The following is an 11,533-nucleotide window of genomic DNA, read 5'->3' as shown; positions in this document are numbered from 1 at the left end:
CAGTGTGACCGTTAGTTCATCAAAAGCAATGGTCCAAGATGTTGATGACCCTTCTTGATTGACAAGACTGAGTATCAGACTAGTATTTAGTTTTAATGATTTAGGGGTTGAGGGAACCGACACATCCTCGACCAGAGATGGTGTGGGTAGTGTTGAGGGTTCAGGCCCAGTAAGTCAATTGCTTCTTTTATTCATATTTTAGATTAATTAATTTACCACGTCGTAGTGGTAAGTAAACCAAAGATAGGGTCCCACCGAGTGTGCCAAGTGATGTTGTTGCTATTTTTCAACTTTGGTCACGTGGTGAACGCAGGCGTGCCAGAATTGAATGTGCAGCTCAATTCAAACCGAACAATTATGACCCAAAGTGCCAAGATAGACAAATACATAGTATATGACTAACATTGAATAAGATCAGTCATCTATTTAGCCACTTGTACAATATTTAAAATGATCAGACAATTATCAAAGGATAGGGTTCCTCCTCTAAAAATGGGTTGTACCTCTACCTTTTATATGAAAGGACTTTTTAATATAGATAAAAACATAAAAATAAAATTCTTACAGTTGGTTGTGGAGAATAACTACAAAATGGCTTTCTAAATGTAGAACTTTCTTGATTCTTGAAACTAAATCCAGTGTATGAGTGTAGACATAAACTACAACTAGAATTAATAATTACTTGATTACAACTACTCAATTACTATTACCAATTACAGTTAACGATTGCACTAAGGATGTAAATCATTTGTAATGATAAGGATAATGCTAAGGAGCAAAAAGAGTAATTGAAAGATAGATTTGATTTGATTTGATTTGTTTGGTTGGTATGAGATGATTTCTTTTTATGACTTCCTTTATTATTTATAACATTAGGTCGATCATCTATACACTTCCCACGTTCTGACGATCTTTGTAATTGTTCTAGAACTACTTGCCTTCCTTTCTTCCAAAGCTTCCATCTGTATCCTCACAAAATCCTCTCCAAATATCTCAAAAAATCTCCTAATACACTATGCAATTCTCTCCTTATTACAGCTAACCTCTTTGATTGGCTCTTGTAGGAATGATAAGAAATAGTGACGAACACTTCTAAGGTAGCTATTTATTATTTATGTTGTTAAATCTCTCATCATTTTTTTAAAAAAAAAATTTAAAAATAAAAAAGAAATAAAGAAAAAAAATAGAAAATAATAGAAAAAATGATTTTGTTCATAAAGACTTAACTATTCAAACTAATTTGTGTAATATTACTATACTAAGCTATAAATAACTAATAACTGCGTTAAATCATTAACCATAAGATGTAATTATATATTAAAAAAAAAACTAAAAATTAACAACAACTCAACAACTTATTAATAAAAATTTAATAATTTTACTGATAACAAAATCTACGAAGTATAAACTACTAACCTACTATGTACATTGTTCCCTCTCCAATTGTGGCACATCACCACCAACAACATCATCGTCAGAGTCATTTGCTTCTTTAATGTACACTTCATTTTCTTCTTTTTTGTTCATCATTTGTTCTCACAAGTTGCTCATACACGTCTAATGGTCAAGCATCTTCTTCTTATTCTTTTTCAATTTCAATATCATCGTCTTCCCCTTGACTGCTAGTAGGCCTCATGCTACTTCTCGTCCCTCTAGCTCATCTTCTTCACTGTTGAGAACCTTCGTCAGGTGTCGATCCATAAGTGGAGTCTTCGACTTAGGCCTAAGTAAGGGACTCACCGTAAAAAGACTGAGTCCTCTGTCTCCACAAGCCACTCACTATCTTCATAAATGAGTATAAATTAGAAACTCAAAACAAATAAAAATCTAGAAACTATATATATATATATATATATATATATATATATATATATATAAGAAGTAGAAAATAGAAACAAACAAGAAACAAGAAACCACAAACTAAAAATTAAAAACTTAAAAAATGAAACTAAAAACTAGCAAGTAGATACTATAAATAATTACAAATTTACAATTTAGAAATTCAAATTACAAACTTACAACGAAACAAAATAAAAGACTTTGTTGGTTGAATGGTTGTCTTAACTCTTGAATCTTGAGTGTGCTTGCCACTTGAGACTTGACTTGACTCTTTAGTTGTTAAGTCTCTTGAGTTGCGTCTTGAGTGTCAACTCTTCTAATGAAAGAAATCAAGAATAAACAAGATCACAAAAGTTAGAATAGAGATTAGAAATTAAAATATTAGAATAATAGATTAGAATGGATATTAGAATAATAGATTAGAATGAATATTAGAATAGAATAAAAGAATAGAAGAAATGAAGAATAGACTTGTCACACTCCGAAACTCAGTACCCGAGTTGGCCAGGACCTAACCCGAATTCCAGGACTGTGAGTTGTACTAAAACAAAATATACATCACAACCCACATTATTTTCATGCATTTTCAAGGCAATCAAAGCAACTAAAATTATAATAATCATTGTCATTAAATAATATCCACTAATCAATTCTTGAATCTTTAATTGCATTGATAAAATAATAATAATAATAATAATAATAATAATAACAAAGTGCTTTGAATTTTAAGAAATCTTTGAATAAAATAATAGGAAAAGTCCTCAATCTTGCTCAACCGATTCTGCATATACAAATCCTACAAAATAGTCTATATGTGTGCAAGTGCGACCGCTCGTAGGGTCAAATCATTCCCAAAATTGAAAATTTTATGATAATACCAATATATCTCATTAGAATAAATATGATCGATTGCAAGTATTGAATTAGCATTTTTCATGGCAATAGTAACAATTTGGCATTCATAAAATAAAATAAGATAAGACAATCATCCAAAATCTTTTTTGGTTCAATCCAGGGCAGAGTAGTCGTATGTGTTGATCCTTTTAGGGAATGACCCTCAGCAGAGTACCGGTGTTGATCTTTTTAGGTAATGACCCTTGGCAGAGAACCAATGAATAAACTTTTAGGGTAATACCCAGGGCAGAGTACCCGTGTGTGCATATCTTTTAGGGAATCGCCGAGGGCAGAGCACCTGTGCCGATCCTTTCGGGTATGACCCTAGGTAGAGCACCCATAAAAATACAATATCCTTTTAGGGCAGAGCACCCATAAATAAATAACATAGTAATCCTTTGAGGGCAGAGCACCCATAAATTAAAATATATTCTTCATCATGTAATAATAAGGAAATAATTATAATTTAAGCACGTCGCGATAATAAAATGAAGTCAATTAATAATTCAGATAAATTATCTCTACAATATGCAATTAAGAATCAAATAAAATAATATGTAACTAATGACAATGATCAAATAAATTCAATACATAATAAATAATCAAATCAATATATATGTTAACCTAAAATTTTCAACAGGGAAGATCACCTACCTGATTTAGTGTGACAGATCCCATGTATGGCTAGATTAGGCGAGAAGTTTTAAGATCGATATAAATGCGATCCATTCGGTCCAGTTAGATCAAGTTCAACTCAATTCAACTTAAAACAACTTGGTGAGCGTTTCTACATGAAATGCTAGAGATCTGTTCACTCCCTAAGTATAGGGTTATTATGTAGTAATAAACTCGGTAAGACCGAGGTCGAATCCCAAGGGACTGAAACCTGTACGTAATCTGAAACTTACTAGAACTAGAACTAGATTAAGATAAAATCTAAATTGAATGATTTTGAGGAATAATAGTGAAATACTGATCTAAAACTTAAGAAATTCAGAGGAAGGAAACTAGGGATTCAGAGGATCCACTTGTAGAGATCAGGGAGATCTTATGCCTGCATCAGAAACTCAACTGGACTTAGAGTCCATCTTCATCCAGTTGAAGGGTGTAATCATGAAAATTAGACTGAACTTCCGTTGATATAGTTTTTAAGAGATGAAAGGTATATGAATTAGAATGGATTCCATCACCAAACCATGCCCAAGAAACAAAGTAAACAACATAATTAAACTAACTACCAACCAAACGACATGATATGAAGGTTAGGAAGGGTACCGACATCCAACCATGCCTAGGAGACGATGGCGAACAACAAAGCTTCCTGACATCATAATCAAAATAAGGGAAGGAATATGCTCAAAGTCATCGCAGACCCATTGTAATTTTAGTCACAATAGACCATTAAAAACTAAAAAATATTTTTTTAATTAAACCAAAATCAACATCAATTTAGTCTAAACAAAAGGCATAGCAAAAAGTCTCCCATCACGCTACAGGCTTCACCTCTTAGCCCTAGCTAAGAGGTTTAGCCCAACATGATTGAACTAGATCTCTCCAAAAATAATAAAACAAACAGTAAATAAAACAATTTTAAAAATTACTCTCTTTCTAACGTTTCTAGCAGCTGCTCCTTGCTGGGATCTGGATTGAATCCCCCTTTCCTCTCCCGCACGTTTCCTTTTTATAAGCTGATGGAGGTCGGTGGGGACTTACGCAGCTGAAGTCGGTGGACACGAAGCACAGCTGCATGCGAAGCTTTTATGCAGAGTTGGTGGCTTTCTTGCGTAGCAACCATCAGAAACAGAAAACTGGGAGTCCTTTCCGGAATCTGATCCGGACAGGCGTCTTAGGAGTGGTCGGCCATCCCATGGGCGTAATTTGGACGGTCTAGATGATCGGGATGATCCTCACCATGCTCCTCAAACGGCCCACAGCGTTTGGACTCAGACGCACTGTAAACGGGGCCTGCGGAACTGGTGGTACGACGTTGGTGGGGCCCCTAGTTGAAGAAATCCACACCGTCCATCAGTTTCTTCTCTAAATTTCAGTTAGTAAGGGTTGTTTTTTCTCGGGTTTAGTGTGGCCCATCGAATCAAATAGTTCCACCATCTATCTTGTGTTTGGAAGATTAATAACTATTCTTCACTGCCTTCTGTGATTTCGTCACCTAGGCCATGATCATAGGGCCCTTTCAAGCCTGATTGACAGTCCAGATCATCCAGAACATGGACCATGGTGGCCCATTAGGACGGACCGTAACCTCTGTTGTGAAATAGAGTTTTTGGTTTCGCGCTGTGATGGTCGGTGGGCCCGTGATCAGTGTATTCTGGAAAATCCACTCCGTCCATTGGAATTCTCTCGAAAAACTGTTGAGGAAGGGCGAGATCGGTTTGATTTCGGTGTGGCCCACAAGACTTGGTGTTACACCGTTCATCTTGTGTTGGGACTTTAATTTCGTTTGTACACATGCATGGGAATAAAAGTTCACCTTGATGAGGTCTTAGCCATCCTTTGGAGTGAATGAATGGTTCGGATCATCCGATTGGATGATGTGTGGGGTCCACTATCAAAAAACAGACGAACAACATCCGTTCGCTGTTCCCACGCAAGAAGAAGACCGGTTGGCCCATCTTTGACCAGGCTGACCGTCCGGTGCACGGCTGGTGCATGTACACTATGTACATACACTGTATATGTAGGGTCCACTGTGATGCTTGTGAGAAATCCGCTCCGTCCATCCCCTTCCTCATTTAATTTAAGACGTTGAGTCCAAAACTGAAGTGTATCCAGAGATCAGGTGGGTCCCATATTGATGATTAATGTGCTGATCTGACTGTTGGACTAATTTCACATGGATCCAATGGATGAAATTCTACGTATATGGTTAATTTATAGCATTCAGGCCATGTATGAAGTTTCGAGCCGAATGGATGGTTGGAACCATGTGATCTTGCATTCTGGGCCAATTTCGGAACATTTGAACTTCAGTTTCTCGATTGTCTTGGGTCTCTGACGTGTAAATCCGTTGATCTTGGTCCCCTTGGGTCCATCCCTTGCCTTGGTGATTTTAGAGTATCAAATCCATGCATTTAGTACCCTTTTTCAGTCCAAGCTTGTAAATACACCTTGCAACACAAACACGATTAAAATAGGGCATTAAACAGTATCATATTCGTAAATCCAGGCAATAATTGGGGTCTGATATGCAATATTTGACCCTTAACAGGATCTCTATAGGAAAACATACATACTAATTATACTTCTATTATCCTAAAATTTATATATTCTAAACTTGAATCCAACTACATCAACACTTCGACTCGGTGAGTTAACTTGGTGAGTTAATTCAATGATTGATCTCCATGAACTCCAACTATGAATTGATTCCTAAATAGGAAACTTGGGAGGGAAGCTTACTTGATAGATGGTGTATATGAGTTGGATTTCAACCTCAAAACCGGTATGTATAGATAATACAGGTACAAGAGAACTTACAGTGCAACTTTGATTGACATGAAGATGCATGGTAAGCTTTAATGGCGATTTTCTGTTCTCGTCATATTTCGATGTATCAATCTTTCTGGATGGCATGGATTCATCCTATAAAGCTTTTAAATGGTTGAAAATAAGCTATATACCCATTTTGTTGGTGGTTACATGGTTGAAGAGTTCACGATTTTCTTATGTTGAAGAAGCGGAGAGAACATGAGAAGTGGTGTTTTCTGATTGCTATAAACGGGAGATATCACTGGAAATTAGAGGTCCATTGAATGGAGTTGGTTGAGGAAGATACAATGGCTGATATTTGTGAGATGGGTTATACACAAACCATAGTGTTGTGGGAGGAGTGCCAGCTTTTTCGGCCGTGAAAGACGTTGTAATCGTGAGGAGTTACGAACCGGATCTGAAACGGAAGTTTAGGTGGTGTTTGCCATGAAGTTTGATGGGAATCAAAGATGATCACAAGGTTTGTAATATCCCCGACAATATGAGCTCAAAAGTAAGGCAAATTTGTTGATCAGGTGGGCCGCACAAGAGGTTTTGAAGCAAAGGACCGAAACTGATAAGATTTTATAAATTTTCGATTTGAATGGACGGTTTGGATTTCGAAGGTGGGCCCCAAATGACAGATGGTGCTAACCTCAGATGGGTATGGGTTCTCACCATGTGAAATCGAAAAGGAGGAAGAAGAGAAAAAATAAAAAATAAAAAATCCGGTGGTTGCCTCGAGTGGTGACGTGCTGAGGCACATCACTTAACATATTGTTTTTTTTTTTTTTCAAATACATGGGCCCCACAGGGATGACATCACGAATCCACTCATTGAAAACTTCTGAGGGCCACAAAAGTTTTGGATCAAATTGATATTTGTGTTTTCTTCATCTAGGGCTGATTTGTGTTTTCCTTGATTTAAGGCTGTGTGACTTTATTAATAGGTTGGATGGTGAGTCATAGAAAGTTTTCAACGGTGGCACTAATGTCTCCACTGCTTTTGTAGTGTTGATCATTTGAGCTTTGAATCTACTTCATTTTTTTTTTAAGCTCATTTTCCAAAATGATATGGAAAAATAGATGAACGGCCTGGATAAAACACATACATTATGGTAGGGTTATAGAGCTTTCCCACGTATACACGGTAGCCAAGTTGGTCGTGTGTTGCAATCCGACTCGCTTCTGGACGGCCCGGATCTAGCACGCGCATGACCTGGATGGCTTCTTCAAATCTCCTAGTGAGAATCGCCACCCATCCACGTTTCAAGATGCACATGCGAGTAGTTACTCCAATGGCGACACAGAAATTAAAGATTGAAATAATAAAATAAAGATTGGCGTCAAAATACGAGACAGTGAAAGGAGAGATGCATTGGAGTTTGGAATCCGAGTACGCGAATTGACTGTTCCTGTGTTCACATGAACTTCCTGTGGTAGGAAGTTGTGTGGGGCCACAGATATTCCCGTCACAAAACTACTCCGTTCATCAGTTTATCGGATTCCAAAAATCAGATAGTTCCAAAACTCAGGTGGGCCATACAACACGAAACAGCGGAACTTTGCGAGGATACGGAAGTTTTGTACCAGGATGATATTTGTCAGTGAAGTCTCTGAGCTGCGATAAACCATGAACAGTTCAGATGGCATATAAACATTGGGGCGGCTCCAGGAAGGTTTCAATGGTGGACGTTTTCGTTCTCACTGTTTGGTGCGATGTGGCCCACCTGAGTTTTGAATGTGGCTACTTTTGGACTTCTGTCCTATTGTGATCTTGAGAAACTGATGAACGGTGTGGTCCACACGAAGGGAAACAATTTAGAGGGTTGTCGTTAACCAATAGACTTTTTCATCGACTGGTCCACCTGAAACATGGATGAGGCTAATGTTTAGGTTTCTACCCTAAAATTGGGTGATGCACATATTAGTCCACGTGGATCTCACATAAACACTATAAACACTATGATGGGATCCACCCCAGTCAGCAAACCCTTTGGGAAAAGTAACTTTTCCCTCCAGTGAACCATCGAACTCACCGAAACTATTTAAATCATTTTTGAGTTTTGAATTCTATAAGCCAAACGGGCCGGCCATTGGGCTTTCAGATCTCTTATTTCAAGCCCACCCGATATAGAAACGGCTTGATTTTAAGCCCGAGCCCGGGCCTGAAACTTCAGGCCAGCCCCAGCTCGAGACAGGCTAACCTGGAACAAAAAAAAAAGCCTGACGGGCCAACCCAGCCCATTGACACCCTTAATTGGATGGTTAAGATTTTCTTCATCAGCGCAGTTATAGATATATGCTCCATCCATAACATACCCAAAGTTTGTATCTTCAGGTCAGACGCACATGAGTGGTAGTCTGGTAGATGTGAGGGGACGGAATTAGGTGGTGTTGGCCATGGTGTGTGATGTATTGAGCATTATGAGGCCTATAATCGGAGCCCTGTAAGCTAAGAGGCCCTCTTTCTACATTTTCATTAATTTGGTTTAATAACAGCGGAATATCACATTAGGCGAAAGCAAGCATTTCTCATAAATAACCTAAAAGATATGCGATTATATATATATATATATATATATTTTTTAAAAACCACTGAATTTATTATAGAATGTAACTTAATGCATAACATAATATAAGTACTGAAACTTACAATAATTCAACCATTCAAATCATAATCTTATTATTCAGTGGACCCACAACTTAGTGGGCCACAGTTGTGGGAAGGCTATACTAGTGGAATTTCACTGCTTATGGATACCTGAACCCTTTACCGGGTGTTGAAACTCCTGAGAGTTTACACTCAAGCAAGAGTAAGGATCCAACCATAATTTATTACAGAATGCAACTTAATGCATAACATAATATAACTGAAACTTACAATAATTCAACCATTCAAATCATAACCTTATTATTTGGTGGACCCAAAAGTTAGTGGGCCACAGTTGTAGGAAGGCTATGCAAGACCAAAGTCTCAACAGTCAGGCCAGGTCCGAACCCAAACAGCACACCCCAATCCAACCCTTCTCCGGTCGTTGTCTTCCCTTCCTCTATTGACTTCCTTCTCATCTCATCCAAAATAAATAAAACACATGCACTAGCCATGTTCCCATACTCGCTTAGTACGTGCCTTGTGGCCTTCAACTTCTCTGTCTTTAGATTCAATTTCTCCTCCACCTGATCAAGAATCGCAGGCCCACCTGGGTGCGCTATCCAGAAAATAGAATTCCAGTCATTGATGCCGAGTGGCTCGAACGCCTCCACTAGACTCTTCTCAATGTTCTTTGAAATGATCCCTGGCACGTCCTTTTGTAGGTGGAATGTGAGGCCAGCCTCACCTAAGTGACCATCGATTGCACCATCTGAATCAGGCAGTATGGTTTGTGCAGCTGACACAAACTGGAAAATCGGTCGCTCGTAGGAGTTAGGATCAGCACCGATTATCACTGCAGCCGCACCATCTCCAAAGAGTGCTTGACCAACAAGGCCGTCGAGGTAGGTATCAGATGGGCCACGAAAGGTGGCGGCAGTGATCTCCGAACACACAACTAGAACACGTGCACCAGCATTGTTTTCTGCTAGGTCTTTTGCTAGGCGAAGGACCGTGCCACCGGCAAAGCAGCCTATTTGATACATCATGTAGCGTTTGACAGATGGACGGAGGCCGAGTAGCTTTGTGAGTTGATAGTCAGCCCCAGGCATGTCGACACCACCCGTTGCACAGAAGACTACGTGGGTGATCTTAGATTTTGGTTGGCCCCACTCGTTGATGGCCTTAACTGCTGCCTCCTTACCGAGCTTAGGGACCTCCACAATGACTATGTCTTGGCGGGCATTGAGGGTGGGGGCCATGGAAGCACACATGTCTGGATTTTCTTTGAGTATGTCCTCCGTTAGGTACATGTGACGTTTGCGGATCATCGATTTATCACCTGCATGGCTCGAAATATGAGTTTGAGTTTGAATGTAATGTAAAGATAAGCTTAAGGGGTGTTATGATGTCATTATCTTTAATCGATATTGACATCTTACTGATAATTAAACTAATTTGTTAGAGGGTTATAGCAAATCCACTTTCAAGATACAATAAGCCTATTCTCTAAGACCGACCAAATGTGAGCTTCATCTTGCAAAATTGAAAAACTGCACCCTAAACATACTTTTACCGCGTACATTTTTTACTTCCATAATGATACAATTTAACTCCTGAAAGTTGTTTGCAATTTACCGTCTGAAAAACTGTTTGAAGTTAAGCGCTTGAAAACTATAACCTTTTAGAAAAACATTTAAAATAAAAAATGAAGAAGAAAAAGACAACTGAGAGGAAATTGTTGGAATTGTTATTATTAGATTGACGCAAATATGAGTTTATATAGAATCACAATACATGCTTTAAGATACTTTTCATCAAAAGACATTCTTCAATGGTGTATTTTCAACAATGTCATTCTTCCACCATTAATAGTATCTTTTCATCACTATTTCGAATTCAAATAATGCTCAATTTATCAAGAGGCACCACCATTCATAAATAAATAATCACCAACAATTATCAAAAATCATAATCTTTTTTCTAAATTCTCTTTTTCTATTTATTAAAAAAAATTTAAAAAAATGAGTGATGATTCCTATAATAGGATCCATTTGAGTGCAACGTAAAAATGAGTTCATCTCATTTTAGTTAAGATTAAATAAAATGATATGAATTAATGAAGAAAATATAGCTAATAATATATATAAAGTCAGTAGATTGTTTATGTACTCACACATTCGCCTGAACTTCTCTTTCAGGTCTTTCATGTGCTCGCTCTTGGTGACTCTAAAGTAGTAATCTGGATAATCTGCCTGCATCACCTCATTCGGTGGTGTGGCTGTGCTGATTGCCAGCACCATGGCGGGACCCACTGCTCGTTGGGCCTTCCTGATCTCGTTGATCGACACCGCAGACATGACTCTCAAATGCCTGCACTACTTTGAACTAAAAATGCTCTGAAAGGGTGGGTGCAAGAAGCTAGGATGGTTTGGTTTAGTGAAAGTACGAAGCATTTGGGTTAGTTATATAGAAGAGGGTAGGTTGCATGGGACGTGGCAGGATCAGGTCTCGGTCCTCCAGTGGGAAAACGATTGGCTAGTGACACTGTAGGTGCTATGTGGGCCCCACCATGATGTATGTGTTTCATCCATTCCATCCGTCCATTTTTCCAGATCATTTTACCATATGATCCCAAAAATGAGATAGATCCACATCTCAAGTGGACCGTACATTGTTTATTGAACGCCCACCATTAAAAACTTCCTGCGGTCACAAAAG

The 11,533-nt window shown here is 38.3% G+C and overlaps 1 protein-coding gene across 1 annotated transcript; it reads right to left on the bottom strand.

Moving 5' to 3' along the window:
• Positions 1-9,153: 9,153 nt before the first annotated feature.
• Positions 9,154-11,172, bottom strand: LOC131253062 (chalcone synthase 2-like). The gene is made up of 2 exons (XM_058253891.1): positions 10,989-11,172; positions 9,154-10,154 (listed from the first exon to the last, which is right to left on the bottom strand). Exons 1-2 carry the CDS (start codon positions 11,170-11,172, stop codon positions 9,154-9,156), a joined length of 1,185 nt encoding a protein of 394 aa, XP_058109874.1.
• Between the last annotated feature and the right edge of the window lie 361 nt (positions 11,173-11,533).

Source organism: Magnolia sinica, chromosome 1 (genome assembly GCF_029962835.1).
Source record: "Magnolia sinica isolate HGM2019 chromosome 1, MsV1, whole genome shotgun sequence".
Lineage (NCBI taxonomy): Eukaryota > Viridiplantae > Streptophyta > Magnoliopsida > Magnoliales > Magnoliaceae > Magnolia > Magnolia sinica.
The sequence above is the reverse complement of the archived record's forward strand: the minus strand, read 5'-3'. Positions and strand labels throughout refer to the sequence as shown.